Source organism: Portunus trituberculatus, chromosome 16 (genome assembly GCF_017591435.1).
Source record: "Portunus trituberculatus isolate SZX2019 chromosome 16, ASM1759143v1, whole genome shotgun sequence".
In the NCBI taxonomy this organism is placed as follows: Eukaryota; Metazoa; Arthropoda; class Malacostraca; order Decapoda; family Portunidae; genus Portunus; species Portunus trituberculatus.
This window is the reverse complement of record NC_059270.1, coordinates 12082945-12109761: the sequence shown is the minus strand read 5'-3', so window position 1 is coordinate 12109761 and position 26817 is coordinate 12082945. Positions and strand designations below refer to the sequence as shown.

The 26817-nt window shown below is 38.1% G+C and overlaps 2 protein-coding genes across 5 annotated transcripts in view; one reads left to right on the top strand and one right to left on the bottom strand.

Annotated features, from left to right (window-relative positions):
- LOC123504571 (beta-1,4-glucuronyltransferase 1-like) overlaps nt 1-12303 on the top strand; it is a 29793-nt gene extending 17490 nt beyond the window's left edge. For all 4 annotated transcript variants that reach the window (XM_045255176.1, XM_045255179.1, XM_045255177.1 and 1 more), the window contains exons 4-8: nt 3330-3479; nt 3923-4127; nt 7400-7599; nt 9164-9325; nt 11553-12303. In XM_045255176.1, the coding sequence (XP_045111111.1) occupies nt 3330-3479; nt 3923-4127; nt 7400-7599; nt 9164-9325; nt 11553-11750 (915 nt within the window). In that variant the 3' untranslated portion in view covers nt 11751-12303. The remainder of the gene's footprint in view (nt 1-3329; nt 3480-3922; nt 4128-7399; nt 7600-9163; nt 9326-11552) is intronic.
- A 10126-nt stretch (nt 12304-22429) lies between these two features.
- LOC123504587 (probable 3',5'-cyclic phosphodiesterase pde-5) overlaps nt 22430-26817 on the bottom strand; it is a 219726-nt gene continuing 215338 nt past the window's right edge. Inside the window, 1 exon segment of the mRNA XM_045255234.1 lies at nt 22430-26817. This exon segment is cut by the window's right edge and continues 994 nt beyond it. The gene's annotated coding sequence lies outside the window, so the exon portion shown is untranslated.

Here is a 26817-nt window from a genome sequence, read left to right as displayed (position 1 = left end):
TCAGGATGATCTTTTCCCATTAAACTGTCAATAGTTTGCCATATTCTTTTGGGATTATCTACATCTTGACATAGTTTTCGTTTGTAATGATTTTCTTTCGCTATTCAGATGATTTTGGTTAACAGATTTCTATATTGTTTAAATTCCTTTTCATATGCGATTGGCCATTTAGCATATAGTCTTTGTAATTTATTGAGACATTTGATGGAATTACGTATTGCTGCAGTTACAAATGTTTTACCAATGTTTTTCTTCCATTGTAATAAATTTCACTAGAAAGTGACTATTGTACTGAGTTAAGAATTTCGCCATATATCTCAAAACTATGGTTGACACGTTGAACTGAGCCTTCCACCACCTGAATCTGATGAGTTTTATATTTCTGATCGTAATCATATTGTCTATTCTTCAACTTGCCAAACACTCCTTCATTAAGAGAAAATGTCAAAATCTTTCAAAATCCAATTCCTCTCGAGACTTTTGGCATCTGGTCAAAAACAAATCCAGGAACTTTACTTCTCCATTCCTTCCTTTATTTTATCCTGATGGCACTACTGTCGTCATTTCTGTCTCTAAAGCTGAACTGCTCCCTTAAACTTTTGCTAATAACTCTACCTTGAACAATTTTGGGCTTCTCTCCTCCTTCCTTGGATTATTTCATTTTCATACCTTCAATTAGAATTCTTTGTAATGGTGTTTTCCATGCTTTTGCTGGCCAAACCCTTCGGAAGGCTTATGGATCTAATGGGGTCTGTCTTATTGTTCTCAAAAAAACTGTGCTTTCGTGTTTGCACTTTGTCTGGCCAAACTCTTTAAACTCTGTCAATCGACTTCTACCTTTTCCTCTTGTTGGAAATTTAGCCTGTTCAAAAAAAAAAAAAAAAAAAAAAAAAAATTGAATTTATCGTCAATACGAAAATTTTTAAAGATAACATGTTACTTCACAAACTTTTATTTTATCGCTAATATGGCTTTCGTCAAGGTCGCTCCATTAGTGATTTTCTGGCTTTCCTTAATGAGAGTTGGTCTTCCTCTTTTAGAGATTTTAGTGAAACTTTTGCTGTTGCCTTAGAGTCTGGCACAAAGCTTTGACTTCCAAACTACCTTCCTATGGCTTTTATCCTTCTCTCCTACCTTCTTCTGTATTTCCAACTTCCTATGACTTGACTTCAGGGAAGTTTTAAGATATTTATTCCGTTCTTTTGGCCAATTCTTTCGGACCTGCAAGGGAGCTGGCAAGCAAATGAGCTTTTTATTTGATATTACTTTATGTTGTCCTGGCCAGCTTTCCTATTTTATATGAAAAAAACTGAATTTTTCACTATTGAAGTATACACAGACTCGTTATGATTTAAGGTTTTTTACCTTCAAGATTATGTGCAATATATCTCAATATTTGCTTTATGACTTGCAGCTGAACATTGCTTAGCATATTTTAAATCATTTGTTATTGTTATGCTCATGTCCTCTTCAGTAACTATGATCAGATATTGTCTATATATATATATTTTGCATTATCATGGCCGATGCGCATTACTTTACACTTAGCTTCATTCAAGTTCAAAAGTCATTTGTACTTAGTACTTAAGTTATCTAAATACCCCTGAATGGGTCACAGTCGTCTTTTGTGATTGCTTCACTACCTAGTTTAGTGTCACCGGCGAATTTGACTATATCTTATACAATGCTGCAGTCTAGATTATTGATGTACATCAAAAAAAGTAACAGATTCAAAACTGAACCCTAGGAGAACACCACTCATAACCTGAAGCAAGTCAGAAGCTTCTCCATTTATGACCACTCATTGTTTTCAATCAATTAATTTTCTTTCAACACAAGCACACAACTGTTCTCCCATTTCGTGTGCTTTAAGCTTAATTAAAAGACATTTATGTGATACGATATCAAACATTTTTTGAAGTCGAGATTATGTAATGCCAGATTGGGCTGGCTCATCATTATTTGAGAACATGTAATTGAAGAATTCCAAGAGATTTGTAAGGCAAAATTTGTTGTTTTGGAAGCCATGTTGTGTGTCTAATATCATTTTGTGGCAGTCGAGGAAGTAAGTTATTCTTTAAGAAAAATTTATAACCGTCATGGGAGTGATGGGTCTGTATTTTCCGGCTTCGCTTTTGTTAGCTTTCTCGAATACCAGTGTGACATTTGCACTTTTCCAATGACTCGGTACAATTCCTTCCCGTAACGATCTATTGAAGAATAATTTCAAAGGCAACAAGTTTTTATTGGCATTCTCCAGTTATCATGTTGATATTTCATCAGTGCCTGTGCTTTACTGGGATGTAGCTTCTGTAGGATGTATCATCTTCGCTCATTTCATCTATTCTTAATCTTTCCTTTTCAGATTCTTTCAACACATTGATCGCAGTTGGCAAAGTTGATCTGTCTTCTGTGATAAACACTCTGTGGAAATAGTGATTTAAAATTCTGCCATGTCATTTCACTCACTAACAGACATGTTATCATTATTATGGGTAAAGTTTTCCTTTAAACTTTTTTTTTACGAATGTATCAGAAAAATATTGGATTTGGTTTTGCTTTTCTTGTTTATTTCAGGTTTCAAAATTTCCTGACTCTCTCTCTCTCTCTCTCTCTCTCTCTCTCTCTCTCTCTCTCTCTCTCTCTCTCTCTCTCTCTCTCTCTCTCTCTCTCTCTCTCTCTCTCTCTCTCTCTCTCTCTCTCACACACACACACACACACACACACACACACACACACACACACACACACACACAACATCACTTGGTGCTAACATAACACATGAAATCGTCATCAGATCTAGATTGGTTACATTTCGCAAATAGACTTTTCTTCCTGACAAAGATGTGTCAAATGGTATTCATCATCCATTGAGGGATTTTTATGTCTTGTTTATCAGTTGTTGTTTTTTTTTTTTAGCTAGAGAAATCTATTTATTTTCTGTTTCATCAAGAATGCTAGTAAATTTCTAGTCCATATGTTTCGTATCTTTGCCAACTCATCCTTGTATTTCTGATTTAAGCCTTAGTATGTTGCCTTTTATAGTTTTATAGTTTTATATCAACCTCACAATTAATTTTTCATCGTATGATTTTATGAACGCTGTGTGCTAGGACTACCCAGTTTCACAAGTATTTATTAAATGAGTGTCTGATGCTAAGACAGTATCCAGTATGCTATAATCTAGAGTGGGTTCTCTTACAAGCTGAAAAAGTTATAGCTTATTAACTCTTTCAATAGTCGCCATCCCTCATTACTGGGTGTTTACATATTCCAGTTCGATGTAACAGCTCAATTGCTCATGAACTCATTCACTTGTTCCTCTACAGGGTCCCGTGAGTGTGGCTGTGTACGCTTCCGGTGACGACTTTGAGGCCTCAATCAAGACAATCCTTTACCTCCGTGACTGCTGGTCGGAGGACATCAAGAAGTACGTTACCTTTCACTTCTTCTTCCACTCCCATCATATGCCCAATAAGGTGAGGTTAACTTCAGGTTACATGAGTGTTTTTTTTTTTTTATTTCCTATGATGTAGCCACTGTTTTTATCACATTAGTTGTCATTCATTTTTACTTTTCTCTTTTCCCTTATATTTTTCGTCTTATTTGAAATGGTAAGAGTGATTTTTTATACTTGGTTAGGTTCAATTATTCTCTACATTTATGATGTATTCTCTGAAATTTTCCGTAACATACTATTTTTTTTTTTTACCACCAATATATATATTCTTTTATTTGGGTGCCATTACAGACTTGTTTCCTGAGCCATTTTAATGTCTTCCTAAAACTGTAATATCAACAGATTTTACATTTCGTACAAATATACTCTTTCAATCGTGTAATAAATCGCAACCTATTATTCATCATTATTGTTATTTACATAAATGACTGCATCTCATCCTTGTTCTTCTCATGGCATCAGATCCCATCTACGGAAGAGCTGCTGAAGAGGAATATACAATGTGAGCAGGTGACGCCTCGCTGGTTCAACGTCACAACATACAGACAGCATAAGAACCTCATGTACCCCGTGAATTTGGCAAGGAACATCGCCAGGCAGGCAGTGCAGACCTACTTTGTGGTATCCTCAGACATGGAGTTGTACCCATCCATCAACTTCATCCCTGGTGAGAGAGAGAGAGAGAGAGAGAAAGAGAGAGAGTCTATCGACTTCTACATTTCCTTCTTCCTGGAAATTTCCTTACATTCAACCTGTTCCTAAAAACTCAAAGTACCTCTTGTTTTGTCTAAAGTTATTGAATTTATCCGCAATAGGAAGATTCTCTAACATCTGTGACTTCATAATCTTTTATCTGATCACCAGTATGGCTTCCGTCAAGGTCGCTCTACTGGTGATTTTCTGGGGTTCCTTACTGAGTCTAGGTCATCCTCTTTTAGAGATATCGGTGAAAATTTTGCTGTTGCATTAGACATATCAAAACCTTTTGATAGAGTTTGGCAAAAAGCTTTGATTTCAAAACTGCCCTCCTACGGCTTCTATCCTTCTTTCTGCATCTTTTCTCAAGTTTCCTTTCCGGTCGTTCTTTTGCTGCTGTGGTAGACAGCCACTGTTCTCCTAAATCTATTAACAATTGTGTTCCTCAGGTTTCTATCATACCATCAAGTCTTTCTATTATTCATTAATCTTTTTAACCAGACTTTTTGCCTTATCTACTCCTATGCCAATGATACCACCCTACACCTTCCTACATTTTTTCAGAGACGACCAACCCTTCAGGAAGTCAACAGATCATGCAGGAACGCCACAGAACACCTGACTTCTGATCTTTCTAAGATTTCTGATTGGTATAGACAAAACTTGGTGTTCAATGCCTTAAAAATTCAATTCGTCCATCTACCATCTCGATACAACCTTCCAGACAACTATCCCCTCTTCTTCATTGACACTCAACTGTCTCCCTCTTCTACACTGAATATCCTCAGTCTGTCCTATACTCATAATCTTAGCTGAAAACTTCACATCCCATCTCTTGCTAAAACAGCTTCTATGAAGTTAGGCGTTTTGTGGCATCTCCACCAGTTTTTCTCGGTCATCCATATGTCAAACTCTGTACAAGGACATTATCCGTCCTTGTATGGAGTACTCTTCGCTTGTTTGGGCGATTCCACTCTCATAGTTTTATTAGACTGCCTGAATGCTGCATCTCTTGCTCTTTTCTGCAGCTATTTTCTTGTTAACTGTTCTTCTGATCTTGCTAACTGCATGCTTCCCCTCTTCCTGACTTGCTGCATAACGCATTCTTCTTCTCACCCGTATTCTGTCCAACTTCCTAATGCAAGAGTTAACCAGTACTCTCAATCATTCATACTTCTTTCTGATAAACGCTGGAACTCCCTACCTGCTTTTTGTATTTCCATATTCCTACGACTTGACCTCTTTTAAGAGGGAGGTTTCAAGACATTTGTACCTTTCTTTAGGCTGACTGTTGACCTGTAAGGACACTGGATATTAAGTGGACCTTTTTTCTATTTTTTGTTGCCTTTGACCAGTTTCCCCTCTTACATAAAAAGAAAAGTAGTAGTAGCAGTAGTAGTAATAGGATTAGTAGTAGTAAAAGTAGACAGTAGTAGTTTCCTTTTTTTTTAGGGAGTTAGGAAGAAGGAAGAGTAGTGGGGAAGGAGGAAAGAAAGAGTAGTTTTCTTTTCTTATTCTCTTATGTTCTAGTGGTTGGTTCTTCTTGTAATTTCATTATACTGCTAGGGAAGAACTTTTTGTATCTGATTATGTTCTCTGAGGTTTCTTGTAAATTCTGTTAGACTTCGTGTTTGTGTAGATATAGTGTCTGCCATATTTTCTTAGCTTGGCTTTATAATCTAGTGTTAACTATTTCGATGTGTCCTAATTTGTGTAGTTGTCTTGTTATACATATATATGTATGGATATCTTTCCTCTGTCATCAAGTGTCTTGCCTTATTCCGTGTTATTTGTAGTTTTAAGAGGTGTGTTTTGCTGAGAGCATGTGTTGCGATAGTAGAGTAACCAATGGTTGGTATTACGATAGCCTTTATCAAGTGATTGTTATGGGAATCTGTGAAACGTTTTAGAAGGTGTAGGACTTGTTCACCTTGATTTAGTCTTTCTTTTACATGTTTGTTGTATTCGTGAGGAGTGATATAATCTGAAGGCTTTACCTTTATTTTTCTTTTTTTTTGTGTTAATTATAGTGAGGGATGATTTGTATTTTTCTGATGATATTGGTGTAAATTTGTTGGCATTGGTTTTAATTCTTCATTTTTCTCCAGACTCATTTATTTGATGCATTTCTCATTATATTCTTAATTTTATTGTTTGGTTTCACTTTCTTGGATATCATATGATTTGCGAAATGTCGTCAGCGTAAGAAATTGAGAGGCTATGTTGTGGGCGAGGAAGGTCTTTAGTATAGAGTGTGAATAAAGTTGGAGGCAGTACACAGCGTTGAGTGACACTGCATTCTAGATAGAAAGGGGCATCTTGGAAATGATTTATGGCAATTTTTATTTCCCTATTATCAAGAAACTTACATAGAAGTTTTCTCCGTAACTAAAGGAAGTTCCAAGTGAAGGATTTTGAATTTCAGGCCTTGGTACCATACTTTACCAAAAGCTTTGCTGATATTCCTCAAGATTAGGTGACACTGCCCTCCATCTGCCTTATTTTGACCAATCTGTTCTGTGATTAGGCCTACTGCTTGGCTTGTTCTTTTACTGTGGCAGAATCCAAAATGGTTGTGGTTGTTTTGGTTGTTTGTTTCTAGAAAATTTTTCAGTCTGCAATTTGATTAATATACGTTCAAATTACTTTACCAGGTAATTTCAGAGAGGAAGTCAGTCTGAAATTGTCTGGTTGTGTGAACAGTTTTGGCATAAGTTTTACCACTATCTTTCCCCAGGCGGTAAGAAAGTATCCAGTTGAGAAAGAGGCATTAGATATGTTGCTTAAGTTTGAAATGGTGATATTAGGTAAGTTGATTAAATGGATGTATTGAAGCTGCTGCTGCAGGGACCAGTCTTCTCCATGTGTGTTATGGTACCTTTTGTATCTGCAGTTTTGATTTGAGCGATGATGAGAAGACCTTCGTTTAATATGTTGGGTTTTTTGTATGATATTGTTTCGTGTATGTTATCTCCCATATATTGTGTTATTGTATGTGTTGTTCTTATATTCTTCGTATATTTGTCTTGTTCGTGTGTGGTGTAGCGTCTGGTGTTGTTTCTGTCAAGAACATGGTGTGGTTTAGGTGTGGTGTTGCCTGAGAGGTTGTTCAGTTTCCTCTAGAAATCAGGAGGGTGTCTGTACAATGTAGGGCATAGTAGTAGTAGTAGTAGTAGTAAAAGTAGTAGTAGTTGTTATTCATTCACTATCACTATGAATAATTTTTTTATCTTCTCTTTCCAGAGTTCTTCCGCATGTTGAAGCGTCCAGATGTTTCCAATACTACCAACCCTCGGGTGTTCGTTTTCTCAAAATTCGAGGTGCAAAAAAATGCTCCAGTGCCCGAGACGAAGGAAGAACTGCTCAAAATGCTGAGAAAAAGGGAGGCAATTCATTTCCACACGTTTCTCTGTCCCCCGTGTCATTTTGGCCCCATGTTCCATGTGAGTTAAGTGTCAGATTAATTTTCCTTCTTCTCTAGATTTCTGTCGCTTTTTCTTATCCATTGTTTTGTTATTTGCTTGAAAGGTGTGGCACATTTTTGTATGTCTTTAATGCCATGATGTTTTCATATGCAGGTTTCTTTCATTGTCATCTTGTACATATGCTGATCCCTTGGGGGGGTTGGTAAAAAAAATCATGGTCACTAATATTATAATGTCTCCATGCTCAAAGTGAGTGTGACCTCACTATTTTTCATTTTCATTAAGTAGGTCAGTGAGGTTTCACATTTAGCATTTGTTTGATTTTGTAATACTAGGCAAGATGCAAGAACTGAAGCACAGTTTCAGAGAACAATAGCAGTGAGCTATTAGGTCCATAAGCCTTTCCAGGGATCTAGGACAGCGAGAGCTTGGAAGACATCACTGCGAAGGATCTTAATGGGTAGCATGAAGAAGTCAGAGGGTGGTTGAGAAGGAGAAACAAACTGTGAGTCATCCATTGTAGAGTTTTTAAGAAAGATTTGAAAGAAGAGTTTGTCTTTAGAAACAAATGAGATGGCAATGGTGTCATCAGGTTGAAATAAAGAATGGAAAGATAACGAAGAAAAGTTTTTGCAGATGTTTTTTTTGGATCGGTGCAAGAAGTCATGAGAGGAGTCAAATCTCGAACGTTTTTGACACTATTATTGAATGAGTTTTTGGCTAGCAGGAGAAGAGACGTGGCATGATTCTTAGTAGAAATAAAAAACGCTTGAGATTCAGATGATGAAAGGCTCAAGAATCATTTCTGGGCCAGTGCTCTATTATGTATAGCACAAGAACAAGCTGTGTAAAACCAAGGTGTAGGAGGTTTAGATTGAAAGAAAAATGTGAGGAATGTGCGCCTCCATGTCAACCACTATCACCTCTGTTATGCAGTCATCATACAAAAATGGGTTTCTTATACGGAAAAGCAGTCATTATAAGGAAACAGCATAATACTTCCTCATGTCCTGCCAACTAGAAAATGCAAAACACCAGAGAGCTCCTCTGCATGATTTAGGCGTATTTCCAATATTCATGTATTCTTTCTAACCTTTAATCCTTCAGCTTATGATGTTACCCTTTCTGCTTCTGATTGAATGATTGATGTGTTTGTATCAATAACGTATGGCACAGTGCTTTGTCCGGAAATAGAGAAACAGGAGAAAAAGGAACATAGTTTCTGATTCACGTATATGGGCAATACATGCGTGACTCAACTGATTAACGGAGGAAAAATTATTGTATAAATACTGTCTCTTTCCCACACACAATGACGCTCTCTCTCTCTCTCTCTCTCTCTCTCTCTCTCTCTCTCTCTCTCTCTCTCTCTCTCTCTCTCTCTCTCTCTCTCTCTCTCTCTCTCTCTCTCTCTCTCTCTCTCTCTCTCTCTCTCTCTCTCTCTCTCTCTCTCTCTCTCTCTCTCTCAATTTTTCACTTTAATATCTTATAAAGGGTGGCGTGTCAACAAATAAAACTAATTTCTTACGAGTCTATTTAAACTGTACATTCTCTTATACCATAAACAATTCCACTCTCTCAGAAATGGCCCAAATATCCTGTTAATCCTGGACTGAGTGTCTTTCACGTGGGCAAGAGAACGGCATCTTACCAGAAGTGGGAACCAACATACGTGGGCACCAACAAGGAACCCCTGGACGATGAGCGGCTCTCCTGGGAAGGAATGAGTGATAAGATGACGCAGGTAGGTTTCACATTTGTACCGGTTGAAGGAAGAATATATAACTGGAAATACTAATAGTGATACTGGTACATTCATGGTGAGAAGTCAAATTACCTGCCCATATTCATTTCTATTAATTACTTGTATGTACATGTCTCTATTTAGGTTAGTGATAGGATGGATTCTTGCTTTGATATTACCATTCGAGTTTGTTGCTCTCACCTTTTTTTTTTTTTTTTTTTTTTAGAAATTAAGCAACAATTCTCCATTATGGATGATGTTTTAAATCTATGTCGTTGAATTTTCGTATCCTTAATACACTTCACAAGCTTCTGATTCTTAAGTGATTGATTGGGAGTTTTGGTTTTTGCACATTGCTGTTGCTTCACTGGCCACTAAATAATCTCACAAGGGATCCTGGTGCACTGAGAACTTACCTTTATAGACGAACTTATTTTTCCCTCCTATGCTTGAGTTTTTGATGAAGGCTACTTTTGTTGTGGACATTTGAAGACTTGGTAATTTTGACAACACTAGATTAAGCTCCTGTGTCCTGCTATTTTGAATGTTTTATGATCACCAGCATAGATGGGTGCTGTAAAGTTGCTTCCAAGATAGCTGCGACCTTCGTGTTTCTCTACACAAAAAGGTAGTCACAATATATCCTTTAGGAACATCTCATAACTCTTCCTTTATGTGACATTAACTAAATAGACTAGTGACACGAATACCTTGACTCATGATTCAAGTTTAGAGGTGAAAATGATTAAAATATGTACCATTTTTTAAGTTCTCGACAAGGGAGAGAATCGTCGGACTTTTAATTTGTTATCACTTCTAAGTGTCTAGACCTCTGAACTTTTCATTTGCTACCCTCTGTATTTGTGGTCTTAGACCTAATTTTCAATCTTTGGAACGTCATATCTCCTCTACTAAACTTAACATTTATTGTGTTGAATGTTAAAGTTCCTTATTACTTTATGATTTCTATGCTTTTTTTTTTTTACTTCCAGTCCAAAGATGAATGATGAGTCTATGTTCACAATGACTGACTTGGTCTCGTGCCTACATTCATGTACCTTCTAAATTTTTCATCATCCAGCAATGACTACAGCATCAGTCTCAAATTAAATTGATCTATGTTATGAGTATATACCTCTCTATTCACTCCTCTAGCTAGGAAAAAATCCTCTGACTATTTAACTTCCAAAGTGGGTATCTGCACTCTTCTCTTCCTTTGCTGACCATCCTGGTGAACTACCCTTTCGTCTTATTATCCCCATCACCTACATAGAGCAACTGGTGCAACGCCCTATTCATAATCTTTACCGTTTTGAAGGTACACTGAACTTTCTTGATTCTTTCCTAACCTCTAATCCTTTGGCTAATATTGCCACTGCCGTGTTGATAGGGTTCCTATAATCATAACCTCGTATATGTATCTTGTTTTATTGTTCCAATCTCTTCTCAGGATTCCCCAAAGTGTTGTCTTTGTTAATTCTGGTGATTATTCTGATTTTCCAAGGAATAACTAGTGTTTCCGTGTCAGATACCAATCTCTGTGTGCTATTTAGGTGTACAGTCCTTGCTTATTTTCTCCCCTAATCTTTTAATCCTTGATTTAATACAGCCTGTTTTCATACTATAAATGAAAGTGAGACATCCCATACATGGTAATTGAACATACCATCATCTGAATCTGTAAAATCTTTATATTTTCCCCTGAATCATGACAAGACTGGTCTTCATCTAGCCAAGAACTCCTTTATCAATAGAAAGTGTCAAAATATCTAGATAATACTCACTTATGATTTGTGGCATTCGGCCAAAAATGTCACCAACAGATTTTCGTCTTCATCTTCCGTTCTCTATTTCATCATGATGGCACCACCGTCTTATCTATTTCTACAACTGAACTTTTTCTCATAAAACTTTGCCAAAGACTTTTCGTAGATGATTTATGGCTTGTTCTTTCTTTTCCTTCACCCTCTAACTACTCCATGCTTCCAGTAAAATTCTCCATAGCAATCCTTTTGAATTGTCTTTGGGGATTGGTACTTAATTAGACATTTTCTTTTCAACTATTTTGTTGCCTCCAGCCAGTACTCCTTACTTAAGAAGAAAAAAAGATGCAACAAAATTTTTAGAAACACAGCAAATACATACTAGTTTATTCTGGTGACAAACATCTAAGAAGCAGGTGTAATCAATTACATGTGAGTGAATTAACACATGCTGACTTTCCCAGATGTACATTCTGTGCGTACGTGACTACGAGTTTCATATCCTGGACAACGCCTTCCTTGTGCACCGCCCAGGGATCAAGAGGTTGCATTCGGACCCAGTGCGGGAAAAGTTCGTAGCCAAGCAAAACTTCTTCATAGCTCACAAAATTTTTCCAGAGTACAGGATAATATTTGGTGTTCGGGAGGGCTGTACTTTATGATCCTCTGCTCCTTTCTGGTATAGACCTAAAATAATCTATTTATGTAATGAAAGAAATGAATGTTATCTTTTTCTTATCTAGTAGTATTATGGAGCTCAATTGTGGCTCTAAATGAATGTAGCTGTTCATTGACATGCATCTTATCATCAACTAGTAACATGGTCTTGAAATGTTTTTGTAATTTTTAGGCTACTTACTAATATTGAGTGTTGTCAGTTAGGATTTCTACATTGAGTGATTATTTTCATGACTCTAGATGTAAGCCGGAAGTTCGTTGGAAGACAGTTATAGGGTATTGCAATACTCCTGTCATGTTCTCAGATCAGGGAGTTAATGATTAGTTAGACGCTTCACGTCATTGTTTTGTTACGGAAGCTTGTGAAGTCTTTCGCGCACCTCTCTTAGTCATCGCCAGTCTTCCAGCCTCTTGGACCATCACTGACGCATCAAGAGGTCTTCTGTGCACCTATTACTTAATTTTGTTTCCTAGCTTACTTGAACGCTACCTATTACACATGCTAGCGCAACCATCTTAGCTCATAGTAAATCCGTGGTAATCGGTGACTCCAATGCCTCCAAGTAACTTTATGCTTGCTGCCTAGTGGTTTGTACTATCCATGTGGTCGCCCGCATCCAAGTGTTTCCAACTGTTTCATTGTATTCTGGCCACACCCAAGCCTGTTTTCCTGCTTTGGCCACCAGTCAATTTTTTTTTTTTTTTTTTTTTAGGCAAGGCCTATAGCGCCTGTAGGCACACTTGAAGAGTGTATGGGAAGCGCTGTTCAGCTTCCACCCATTAGTGGCGCAGGCAATTTTATTTATAGTGGTACCCATATTAGGGCCCATATCACCGCCCAAGCTCATCTTGAGTGTAACCACCTAGAACCTGGGTATCATGGTGACATGTAGGTAACTTTAAACCACTTGACAAATGGCAAAGTGTTTTAAGGCTGTACGTGGTGGGATTCGAACCTACGCGTGGACGTCTGCCCGATCCCACGCTCACCACCTTTACCCACTATGCCACCGCCTCCCTGCTACACGCTGTAGCCTTGTTACCTTGTTGGGCTCTTTTAGGTTTCTGTGATCTGTGGTCTTGTTACATGGTGCTCAACACCACTTTCTCCTCCATGCACCCTCTTTTACACCTTGGCTGTTTCACCAGCTTCCTGTGCCTGTTTCTGTGCTGTCAAGTGCCTTATAATATTAAGGCCCGTTCGACGTTTTATCGTTTAATGAGACTTGACAAGCTTGATCGGTTTTGTGTTTGTCACCTTAATGCTCTATGCCCATTGTCCAGCCACCTGTTATGCTGCCATCATACCTGGTCTCACACCCCTGCCTCCAGCTTATGCACCTTTTTATATAAGTATAGCTGGTTTTTATTTGTTTGCTGTGAGTTTCATATCTTTTATAATCCTTGTGCTGTAAATATTTTTGGCACTTTCTCTCCTCCTCAACTGTTTGGACGTATTTTTTGCTACTTGTGGGGTAAGTTGGCTGCTTTGGTGCCTACTCTCGGTTTGTATACACGCCTGTTATTCGTCAATGCATCTGCTTATTTTTTCTAGGCTTCTCATTGATCTCGGCACTTCTGCTGTGTGTTGCATAGGTAATCTCGACTATACACTGCACTGTGCTGGTGTGTACCAGCGCCATACACCTCTTGCTTGTGCCTCCCTTGTTGACTGGATGCACTCACTGCTCTTGCAACACCTCACTGTTGTGTAAGGCTACACCTGCATTGTAGGGTTATTCATCTGTTCATTTTTTTTTTCATTTTGCTGTGTTAGCATATATTGTTTTGCTCATTGCTAACACTGCCTTATCTTTTATGCTCGTATATTTTGTGCCCTTTGCTGACTATTTGCTTTGCATTTTGTGTCATTTGCTAAATATTGCATTCATATTTGTATATTTGGTGTTAAGCTAACATACTCTGTTGTTGCATTTATATTTTGCACGTTTGTGTTAAATTTTGTCGACATTTCTCATGTTTTTTGTTACTCTTTTATCTTTTTTTTTTTCTAAATGCTTTTGAGATGTGGCAATTCCATTACGGCTAATAATGTAAACCCTACTTCTTATCTTCTTACCCTTCCTATTTCTGTTTCTTCTATTTTGTTTGTTTTTTTCCTTGTGTTATTAGACTCCTCCTTATATTTGGTATATGAGCTCACAGTCTCTAGCCCACAGACCTCGCATGACCCTTGAGTGTCCCTCTAAATTCTGCTTCGTTCACTGTCTAGTTAGTCACTCACACGTCAGAGAAATGTATCTTAATCGTAGACTTGCAGTGAGCTCGAATTTCTAGAGACGCTAAACTCAAAACTGAAAAGATTAGTATATGGTTTCCCATCATGTCCTGAGCAGTCTCTTTCTCTTCCCAATGCTAATGCTGCCTTCCGAGATATGCAGGGCTATCAGTGTTTTTCTTATGACACTTCTCTTTCCTTGGGAGTTAACACTGGTGCCTCTTGTAGTCTTCTGAAATTTAAGAATTTCTTTAACCTTTCCTTACATCATACTGACAATAATATTCTTAGTATTTAAGGTTCTCCATTATATGTCTTTGGCACAGTTGTTCTCTGATTCTCTTAACAAGCCATGTACCTCCACATGAAACAAAATGTTTTTTAAGTTCTGATTTTATCCTCAATAGCGATGGTCTTCTAGGATTGATTCGCTTGTGGGTCATGGCATTGATTTTTTCTTCAACTTCATATTATTTTCTATAAGGATCATGCTATCTCTGCAATGGATATTCAAGTATCACTCAGTCTATAAATTTCTTGTTCACATTCACGTCACTCACGCACCACAGATTGCTGTTCATCATTGCCTGATTTCATGGAGTCAAGACATTCAGTCTCTGCTGTGGATGGCTGTTCTGCTGTTGTGATTGGAGATCACCACTTGAGTGCTGTTTATCTTCCATTTTGCGTGGCAAATGCGCTTGTTGACTCGTGCGTCTTATCTTTGCCAGAATACGTCCGCATTCATAGGTTGGCCCTTGAAAGTACTCTTTCCTACGTAAGTGATAATCATGTAACTGATGACTTTGTGAGTAACCTAACTGGTGCCCAAAATTCTTTCAACAGCAGCATACTTCTTGGTTTATTCGAAGTTTGCGGCTATATGGCTTTTCATGATTCTCCACTCCTTATTGTTTCTATTTCCCCTAATACAGATCTTTCTCATGACTGCTGATTTTGTTTTTCAACTTTCAGCTCATATTGAAATGTTGAACTTACAGACAGCAAAGTCTTGTCTCCTCAATTTAGTCACCAAGAAAAAACTATTAAGCCTCCCTGCGATCCACAGTCAATTAAGCAAAGGATGTATCACTGTAACATTCAAAATGCAACTCATTTCTTAATATTGGCAGATATATTCCTGCTTGATTGCTTTTACTCTTAACTACTTTATTTGTATCCATTTGGTCTCCAGTGGTACATCTACTATTTTGCATATATGTAATGAACAAACAATAGATAATATATCTGGTCTTGTCTGGGTGCTTACACAATTCAGTTGGCCCATTACAGATCTGTACTGATGTGATTTCTGTTAATTTCAATACATGTCCTTTCTTTGTGCCTTTTTTCTGACATTTCAACTTGATAAAGGGATTTTATATGATTCTCCTGGTCTATGGTAGTTCCATCAGATTCTTGCTTTATGTTCATTCCTGGATATTTGAAATGCCGTGAATCCGAAGCATTCACTACGAAATCCTTCTTCATCTTTGACACAACGCGTTCCTCAAATAGTTGAGTACCATCCTAACAAAAATCATCGACAGGAATGCATACTATTCCTTCCAAGGAATTATTCTTCTCAAACATAAACATAGCTGGTTCAAATTTTGATATTCTTAAGCCAAATCTCAACAATTTTTCCTTGACTATTTCATACTAAGCTCGGTCAGCATTACTTACGTCATAAAATGCCTGCCTTTTTCTTTTCAGTTTCCAAATTCTTCCACTTAAATTTCAGAAGGTGGGGGTATGTACACTTCACAGGTGATCATTTGTCCTTGTAAAAACCTACTGTGTGATGTCCACCCTTTCATTAACACAGTTATCAGGGCCATCCTCTAGGCTTCCTTACCACATGTAGGAGATTCTGTTTCAATATTTCCTTTGATCTCCTCTTCATGTCCTGCTGCTATCAATTCTAACCTAACCTTAACAATACAGTCTTTCTTTGTTTGCTTTTCAATTACAATCTATCTTTACCGATATAGTAGTTTGTACTTCGCTTTCAACTACTTCAAATATATACGTCATCTGATTTTCAGTTTTCAGTTTCTCTTCGTTTGGCTTCCATAGACTCTCCATGAGATATAGTGATCATGATTTCTTCTTCCCCCATTTCCTTGACCTCATTCACATCTATCACGAAATCCATTCAGTTTTCTTGTCCAGTATCTTCATTACCATAGTTTTAACAGTTTCCGTACCTTCCCGAGGCCTTGCCTGCTCTACTTAAGATCTTAACATTTATTTTCTCATTCGAATCTAATAGTTTCAGTTTACACCTTTTCCTACTTTTGGTGCTTTTGTTTGTCTTTCACATCTATCACTATGGACAACTTCGCCATTGTAGTTTCTCCGTCATCATTACTGCCATCGCTGTCATAATTTCCTTATAAAGATTTGCTTGCTTCTTCTTTTCTGTTTTGTTGTTTTTCATGTTTGTTGACTGGAACATCTACATCATTGCTTATATCAGAACAACTTGTGAGTCTACACATGTGGCACCTCACTGCTTGATCTCCACGTCGTAACAGATTAATTTTACCATCTTTACCTATAACTCTGGTAAAGCCACGCCTTCTGTTATCGCCTTCACGCTTGTAGTAAACATAACTTCTTAACTCCATTTTCTCATTCAAGGCACAAATGTTGTGTGTTGATGCTCTTCTAATCCTTCCAATGGCATCAAACTTAACAAATTCTTCTCTTGACTTATGCAAGGCCATTAAGTCATTCGCCACAATCTGAGATGATGTCACATTCTCCAAAACAAAAAGTTTATCATTGCCAAATTGTGATGGTTTGGGTTAGAACTAAACACCAACTGATTGGGAGAAAATCCATGACTGTTATGTAAAGTTTTCCTTGCGGCTACAGCCCAAGCCAAGGTAGTTTTAAGAATAGAACGAGTTTCTTGGATCTTCACGTTGTTTTTCAGTACAGCGTTCAGACGTTCACACATCCCATTGCTTCAAGGACTCTCGACAGCAGTGCACTTCACTTCACTGTTGAACTTTTCTGCCATATTCCTGAAGTCCTCATTGTTGAATTCTCCATTATCCGTTCAGATCTTAGGTGCACCAAGGTGGTGAGCGTGGGATCGAATCCCACCACATACCACTTTGAAGCTATGACATTTGTCCAGTGGTTTAAAGTTACCTACATGTCACCATGATACCCAGGTTCTAGGTGGTTACGTCAAAGATGGGCTTGGGTGGTGATATGGGCCCTAATACACCATCTCCCCTCAAAACGTGCTCCAGATACCCAACCTGTCTTCTTACCATGGTCATCAACTCTCTCGTTGTGCCAGCCATCTCCAACACTTCGTGATTATCCAATTAGTCCTTGCCACCCACGGGACCCTTAGCATTCTTCTGATGAACTACATCGCAGCCGCATCCAGCCTCTTCTTAATTTCTGTACTAACAGTCCAGGTTTCACAACCGTACAGCATCAATGAACATACCTATCACCACCCCTGGCAAACACTATGCTTCCTATCCCTGATACAAAACACAATATCTAAATGCCTAACATAGTTATCTATAACAAAAGTTACTTTACCTTGGGAGAGGGTAACTGCGTCTACCTTCTTCCCCTTCTTGTCTGCTCTCGCCATGTCCACGTCCTCCGCCACTCCGTCCAACACAATGACAGCTGGGTACAATTCTCCCTCGTGCGGTGAGAACTCAGCTTGCAGGTCTAAGATTCGCACTCGATACTCAGCCTGCAGCTCTGAGATTTTTCAATGGAACTCAGCCTTCACCTGTGATACCTTCGCAACGAAGCCTCGAGAACAGGAGAACTAACCAAATCCGACCACACCTCAGGGAAAACCGCTATGTCTTCACTAGTTAGCTATAGCGTCATGTCACTCTTCACTAAACAGATATATCTGTCTACTAGGAAGCCTGACTTGAGGCATGACCAAACCGATGCAATTTGTCATCTTCATCTCCTTATTTCTTTCATTGCTACAGTCCATTAATGATGCTCCCAAGACCGGTCATCCAGGATAAGCGTTATCACTTGCCTACAATCAACCTTGATATTACAAATCATATTGTGCGATATCTTTCCTGTGCACAAGCCAAAGATAACGCACAAAACTCCTATGTTAAGATATCCATAAAAAAAGAAATCCGACTCCTTCAGGTTCTTTTAACACAGTTGTGAGAGACCTTTAACAATTACTTCGCAGTCGCTATGGATCTTAAGTTCAATTTTTTGTTGATCATCTTAATAGTTCTACTATTCTTGCACTTTGTCAAACAAATTGGTTTAGTTGTTGCTCATGCCTTAGTGTCTCATTTCCTTTGTCCATTCGCTACACCTATTGAGTTTAAGAATAAGGTGCTTAACATCATTTGCAAACAGTTAATTATTTCACAATGCTTTATTGCTGCTCACCATCCAGCTTCCAATAGACTTGTGGAACGGACTAATTGAAAAATTTTTGAGATCCTTCGACATGTTGCTGTTAAATTTCATGAATCATGTGATTATTAGCTTGTGCATGCAGCTGCATCTATTAGTGTCTCTGTTGATATGTCTATACGGGAAAGATTCTTCATTATGCAGTAAAACTCAGAAACTTCGGAAGGCAGCAGGACATGAGAGTTTTGAATTATCTAATTTTCGGAAGTTTAGCATTATACCTAAAAATGGTAGTAAAATTCTGAAATATTGATTAGTTAGGATAATAAAAGCAGAACACACATTTATGCACTTGAAAGGGGAGGAAAGGGGCCACAAAACCTCGTGAGAAGTGTTTATTAACATTGTGTCTCACGCGAGGGTGGCGTGCATATGACCTGTGAACTTCCGTAAGCCATGAGTGACATCATAATTCCGCTATATTATGCTGCAGAACGTAAGAGTATTATAAGGTTTGTACCATCACAAACTCAAACTGACACCAGCGTGCTGTTTTCACATAGTGTTCTCATAATCAGGGCTTTTTTTGTATTTTTAACTTATATATATATATATATATATATATATATATATATATATACACTCAACCCTCGATTTGCCGGACTAAAAGGGGGGAAGGCTTGTCCGGGAATGGCAAATGTCCGGCAATGGAAAATGTCCGGGGGTCTACCCACTTGCCGGACTTTACCCTATACAGGTTGAACCCCGCTTTAACGGCACGCGATTTACCGGAATCCCGTGTTTAACGGCAAAAATTTCCGGTGGGAACATAGTGTTGTCTTTAACGGCATTTCGGCACCTGCACCAGCTGTACCAGGAAGTTGGAAAATAAATCAGACGTTTTTTGTTCAGAAAAACAAAACTGAGGGAGAAGAAAGAGACTTTGCACCAGATGTGGAAGACAAGAGAAAGAAAAATAAAAGAAAGGCAGGATCAGGAAGAATAGAAGTAACAGGAGGTGCCGAGGCAAAGGCAAAACCTCCGACGACCATCATCATCATCATCATCATCATCTCACCACGTGGGGCCGTAACACATGCCAATGCCGCCGACACACATCTGTACTGTTTTTTTTATTAGCATTTACCTTACTGTAGATATATTGATGGTAGCACAACACTCGTGTGACGCGGCAGACTTGTTTACAGTCCAGTACTAGACGTGTATGTCCGCCCGCGCTGCCATCTATAGTGCCCGATTTGCGAACTTTGTCTGGCGCGGTAGTTTGAAATCGACTTGTCCCGGACTTTTTTTTTTTTTTTTTTTTTTTTTCCCACAGACTCTTGTCCGGCAAATCCGAAATCCGGCAAATGGAGGTCCGGCAAATCGAGGGTTGAGTGTATATATATATATATATATATATATATATATATATATATATATATATATATATATATATATAAAAGTCATGAATAAATAGATAGTAAGAACCAAATTTTCAGGTCCTTTTATTTGTTACGAAGAGCCGTTCTGGAAATAGATTTAAAATTTTTCATTGAGATTTAAATATTTCAGAAATTTCCCATGTTGACAGGTTGAAGAAGGCTCGGACCCTGTCTCTTTTGCCTCTTTGCCTCAGCGTCCATCTGCCTCTATCAGTACATATGCTCCTCCTTTGCATTGGTAGAGCCTTCATGGTAGGGCTGTATGATTTATTTATTTATTTTTTTTTTTGCGGGGCTCATTTCACATATATTTGTATTGTATTCCATTAATATATATTATTATTATTATTATTATTATTATTATTATTATTATTATTATTATTATTATTATCTTGCTGTCCTAAGGGTGCTTCTCTTGTTTTTTCTTCGGGAGGGACTGTCATTTTCTTGCTTCCTGTTTTGTCAAGAGCTACTGTTGACATTTTCTAGGTTTTTATGCGGTCCTACAATGATTTGTATTGACATTTTGTCTTGCAGGAGGAACATTTCATCAATACCAAATTGTCTTAAATGGCATTATTTGATTTCTTATGACAATCTTTTTTCTCGTTAATTTGTTTCATGCTTTGCGCCGCTGTATCTTTTTTACTGCATTTAATGTTTGTGTCACCCATATATATATATATATATTTTTCTCTGTATATTTTGTTAACTGCAAGGTCCCAGCTAAGTTGTGGCTGAGCTATAAGCTACTAGTCTACCCATTCACATGTTCATTTTCTTATTATTAATATTATTATTGTTATTATCATTATTACTATTATTATTATTGTTATTATTATTATTATTATCATTATTGTTATTACTATTATTATTATTTCTATTATTGTTATTATTATCATTATTATTATTATTATTATTATTATTATTATTATTATTATTATTATTACTATTATTATTATTATTATCATCATCATCGTTATTATTGCATTTTATTATTATTATTATTATTATTATTATTATTATTATTATTATTATTATCATTATTATCGTTATTATTATTATCATTATGACTATATAAATTATTTTATATTAGACGCTTCAGGTTACTCTTTGGTTCCAAGGAGCCTGTGACGTCACACGGGCGTCCTCTATGTATGTACTTTGCTTTGTACTGATTATACGGAATCGCTAAGCAGTGTTTTCTATTTTCCTTGAACACACTCCATCTACGCATGCTAGCGAAGCCAACATAGCACATGTGCCTGTGCAAGGTTGATTTGTAAGCCACGAGTTCTCTCTGTGCCTTCTGAATAAGTAATACGGATGCAGCCCAAGGAAGAAGGTCAGTTTAATTTCTGGGTAAGTCGTTTTTTGAATGAAGCAGCAAGTTTTAGCAGTATTTGTTACTCTTCGGGTAACACTAAGTCACTGGTGAAAGTGTGCGCTCCAGGAGAGGCGGGGACTGGAATGGTGCACTACTTGCAGACGTGTGTTTATTTACGTACTAAATTCTGTCCTTCAATGCCTGAACGCATCTTTGGATCATTCTGTGTGTTTCACTGTTTGATCTGCTGCAGTCTCTGACGGGACAGCTAGACGTTACCCTACGGAATGAGCTCAGAGCTCATCATTTCCGATCTTCGGATAGGCCTGAGACCAGGCACACACCACACACCGGGACAAGGTCACAACTCCTCGATTTACATCCCGTACCTACTCACTGCTAGGTGAACAGGGGCTACACGTGAAAGGAGACACACCCAAATATCTCCACCCGGCCGGGGAATCGAACCCCGGTCCTCTGGCTTGTGAAGCCAGAGCTACCGGGCGTGTGTGTGTGTGTGTGTGTGAGGTGGGAGGGAAGGTAGAAATGGTAGAGTACAAAGAGGTGAAGGGGAGGAGAAGGCAGGGAGGAATCGACAATTGCACCCCACAAGTCCTAGTTATATAAGATTTTGGATATATAAGATTTTGGATACATTCCCATTGTCATGTATTAGGCTCAATCTGCTTTTCCTTCACGGAAAGACTGAAACTCCACACGTGAACTCAGTATCTGGTCTATAGCAGAGGAACTTTCATCCTCCTATATTATGTTCCCATTTGTGATTGCAGTTTGTATTTCACTTTCTAATTATGTGTGAGCAGCTTTTAAGTCTTGTAATTTATCACCATGCACCAGTCTGCCGGAATGAAGCCCAGCACCTGTTTGCAATGGTGGAGCGGGGAAGAGTGGAGCTTGACGGTACACCGCAGCATTCCATACCTGCCTTTAGTGGGGCAATGTTAGAAAGAGTGCGGTGATTTACTGAGGCCAAACTGGAAGGTAATCAGTGTTAGTCAGTCCGATAGCAAGTAGGAGATTATGAGGAGTGAAGCACACTTGACACTTTCACTTTTCCTCTCTGACTGAAGGAGTGAATAATATCAAAATACTCGTGCATCCTTTAAATGTCTCGTGTATATTTATTTATGTAATACTTAATCAGAAGGAATTTGACCTGGAAAGCCAAACATATAACACTACACTATTCTTATACTGTGGATAACCGTGTCCATTAATTTGAAGGAGTAAATGAGACGACCAAACATCATTTCCGTGCCTCGTTTATATTTATATCTATTCCTTTTAATCTAAGGTTATCACATAGAGTACACATCTGTTGGGGGAGTGAACAGCGGGCAGCCTCCCACCTCTTCTCACCCTCAGAACGCTCGAGAGGTGCCAACACTGGGCTACCACCTTCATGCAGGACACTCACGCCACTCGGTCCAACAGAATATCACGTCCACTGTGTTTCACCTGAACTGCCTCTGCTTCCTCCACACGTATTCACTGCAGTGTCCTGCGGGTGTATGCTCGTGTGCTGGCACCTCCGAAAACAAGAAAATAAAGTAAACAAGCCACGTGGAAAAGAATATCAAGAAAGGTCTAAAGATTTGAATCAAAGGAGTCAATGGTAGCAGAATTTTCTATCAGCAAGGTAGAGAACCTCACCTTTCAATCATGTATTTATGTTTTTTTTTTTCAGTTTTTATTTTGTATTGTTTCGTTTCACTAACTTACACGTTGTACACTATTTACAAAAGGGAAAAAATTCCAACTAGTAGGTTGTGTGATGTGTGTGGGGTGAAATAGCATTAACTCTGTCTCACGGCCATCCACTCTCACAGTCTGACGCGCCGCTTGTGTTCAGTACATGCTACGTGAACAAATACTGCATTTTCCCTAGCAACACACACACACACACACACACACACACACACACACACACACACACACACACACACACACACACACATACACGCAAACAAGTGACTAACAAGTACTAATATTCTAAGCGTGAAAAGTTAGTTTTGATTATAGTATTTTATTATCATTAACATTAAACTAGCGTCTCATTCAGGTGAGTGACGCACGCTGTGGCTAAGGCAATGAATTCCGTTGGTGACATTGCAAGTAGTGACACTTGCTATGCCTCCTCAAAGCTGACTATCACAACAGAATAAGACTACGTGAGTGTACGTGTGGTTATAGCAATAATAATGTAGTAGTACAAAGTATCCAAATACAACATTACTTTATGCATGTTCTATTAAGTAGTGGCGTTAAAAACCTTTCAGTTTGTAGACGTACTTGCCCCTCCCCGATCGATACCCGTTTAGTGTTTTCTGCGGTTTAGTATTGGGTTAATTCCTTGGTATTTTGCCTTGGTATTTTCCCTACGTCTCCGGAAGACTGTGAAGTACTGTACTAATCAATCGACACGAAAAAGCATGATCCACAATATGTGTCATCAAAGGAAACAGGACAAAACAGCAAATCTCTTCCTCTTCTTAATTTTCTGCTTGACATACCATGAAATAGTGGTCCCTAAAATACAGTGCAAATGTGTGTGTGTGTGTGTGTGTGTGTGTGTGTGTGTGTGTGTGTGTGTGTGTGTGTGTGTGTGTATACGTGTTTATGTGTTCTTTGCTTAGCTTGCTGACTTCTAAAATTTATACCAGTAAGCGAAATAACGAACACAGGACACCTTTTCATATTAACTCGCTCGCCCTGAGATACAATTGAAAATGTCGGCTTGAAATTTCTTCTTGCCTAGTGTGTGTGTGTGTGTGTCTGTGTGTGTGTGTGTGTGTGTGTGTGTGTGTGTGTGTGTGTGTGTGTGTGTGTGTGTGTGTGTGTGTCTATTTGTTTGTGTGCATTATATGAAATACTGACGCGCAAACATCAATGTGTATATCGAAAAAAGTGAACAATTCATTATCATTATTATTATTACTATTATTATTATTATTATTATTATTATTATTATTATTATTATTATTATTATTATTACTATTATTATTATTATTATTATTACTCCTATCATCTCTATATATACAAATACATCGCTGAATTCTTTGGTTAGCATCCACCCTATAAATACCTCACCAACTTGTATTTATGTACTGAGAACTTCCCCGAAGAGCTAAGGAGAGATGGAACAGCTAATGTGTTCCGTGACGGGGAAAGACAAGCATCGTTTACCGCGTGTCTGCGAGTGGGAAGGTATCAAAAATTCGTCCTTCACCACTTATCGGCTCGAATTTTGAAACGTTACGAGCTTTCATTCATAACAGTTACTTTCAAAGGCCACAGAGATGATTAATCGAATTCCCATGAGTGTTTCTCTTTCTACTGATGGTGCAGAATCTTAGTGAAACGCTATCTTATAACTAGAATTATAGAAACACTCTTGAAAACCCCAATAATTTCAGCTGGAGCCAGGTAAGGACTACTTGACGTATGATGTTAAACGTTTGAGAACTCGGTCCGGAATTTCACGTCGAAGAAAAGTAGTAAAGGAGAATCAGAGAGACTGCATTGTAAAACTACTGTAGTGTTCAGATTATCTCTCACTCTTCCTTACGTGTTTCTCCCTTGTACCTTGTATCCCTACCCTTGCCCTGCCTCCGATCTTCCCTCCTTAAGAATTAGGAAAAAAAAAAACCACTCCAACATACTACATGCGTCACTATTAATGGCCTCAAAGTGTCGAATATGTAAAGTGTGAAAGTGTCACTTACTCTTTTTTTTTCTCTTTCTTTCTCCATATTTTGTCATCTGTCGTGCACGTGGAAAGATCAACACACAAATCCTAGGTTGATAGGGAAGAGGACAGAAGGAACTATGGACTAATAAGCTTCAATATTATACACTAAGTAATTCTCATTACCACACAACCCAGACAAACCTAAAATGGGGAGTACTTTCATCGATGGAAATGATTCTAAAGTTCCAGTCTTTCACTGATCTCTTGAGAAGGCCTATCGTCAGGTATAGACAGTCAAGACTAAAGAGCGGAATGGTCCCTGTGTGAGGTGTGTGCGCGGGAACCTGTGTGCGGGAGACAGTGGTCAGAATAAGGCATCGGTGAAGACGGCGTTAAGGCGCAGACGCAAACATCTCTCGAATTCCGCTCATCGTAATATCTTTCCCTCCGCAAACTGGTACATTTTCACGAGAAGTGTATTTATCTTTATTTCCCAGTTCATGGATCGACTTACACGGAACGTTCCTTCCACGATGAGAAAAGATGATAAAACGTCATTCGAGGAGATGCAGCTTTATGAGTGAGGTACACGCTGTACTAGGAAGTGGGTGTTCATTATATATATACTAAAAAAGGCGACGCTCAGTTAAGTTCTTGATACTAAGACCGGCTCACACTAACAAAATGTTGGCGTTTTCCTTAGATACTTTCCACTGACAAACTAAACCCGGGTGAAAGAATTCGCAATAAAGACATAATTTATCAGTTTTCTCTTCCAATGACTGATGTTTATGGATTAATTTCATTAGAGAACGAAGCGAAATCGCACGTGCATATATATATATATATATATATATATATATATATATATATATATATATATATATATATATATATATATATATATATATTTTGTTTAATTTCCATTTTTTTTTTTACCAAATGAGTAACTGGAGGGATCGAATTTTACAAATGTTCCTTGTCCAAACAAATCCATTTATTCTAGATTCAGCTCACCACGCCATTCAGTAATTCTTCTTGCCTTCCAGCCATCAAAAGAACAATCCAGATGCGCGGCGATACCTTGGCCTTCAGAAGTAAAAGTGCAGCAACCAGGCTATGTGTCTCATGCAGGTAAGATGATTCACGATGGTATGGCGTAAACTGTTGATGACTAGAAGTGATCATGAAACTATCATTTTGTCTGTGTGAACCGGCTCTCTCTCTCTCTCTCTCTCTCTCTCTCTCTCTCTCTCTCTCTCTCTCTCTCTCTCTCTCTCTCTCTCTCTCTCTCTCAATAGCGAGCGAGCGTGTTTTCTCTAATTCATTTACACTTGTAAAGCGGAGGAGTTGTGGTCAGCTGATGAGCGGATGATGAGTGCAATATTCTGCAGGGCTCATCCTTGAGCACACACACACACACACACACACACACACACACACACACACACACACACACACACACGTTACTACATACATATTTACATGTTACAAAAGAGAATTAAGAGTGATTAATCGTTGAACATCATACGGATCAGTTTCTCGAACGTTGCTCGACTTACTGACACTGTCTCGATTAATTTCTGCTTTTTTCCCTCTGTATTTAATTATTGAATTTAGAAACTCTCATAGTTAATAACATCGTCGGTGAATATAATCATAGTTTCCCTAATGTTCTTAAAGAAGCAAGCAGCTAATGACGAACGAAGATAGTAACGAAATCGTACATTCTTTTCCACCAAATAAAATTAGATCAAACATTAACATTATGGCAAGAACATGAACATGCATACATATCAAATATTCCTAGTTTAAATTGCACCTATGTTGAAGGATGTTGGTAATCCACTGAAATGCAAGAAAGTTGAAAGAAGAAAAGAGAAAACAGAAGAAAAATAATCACTTTAAGATAAATGCTTATAAATACTGTGACACATGTTTT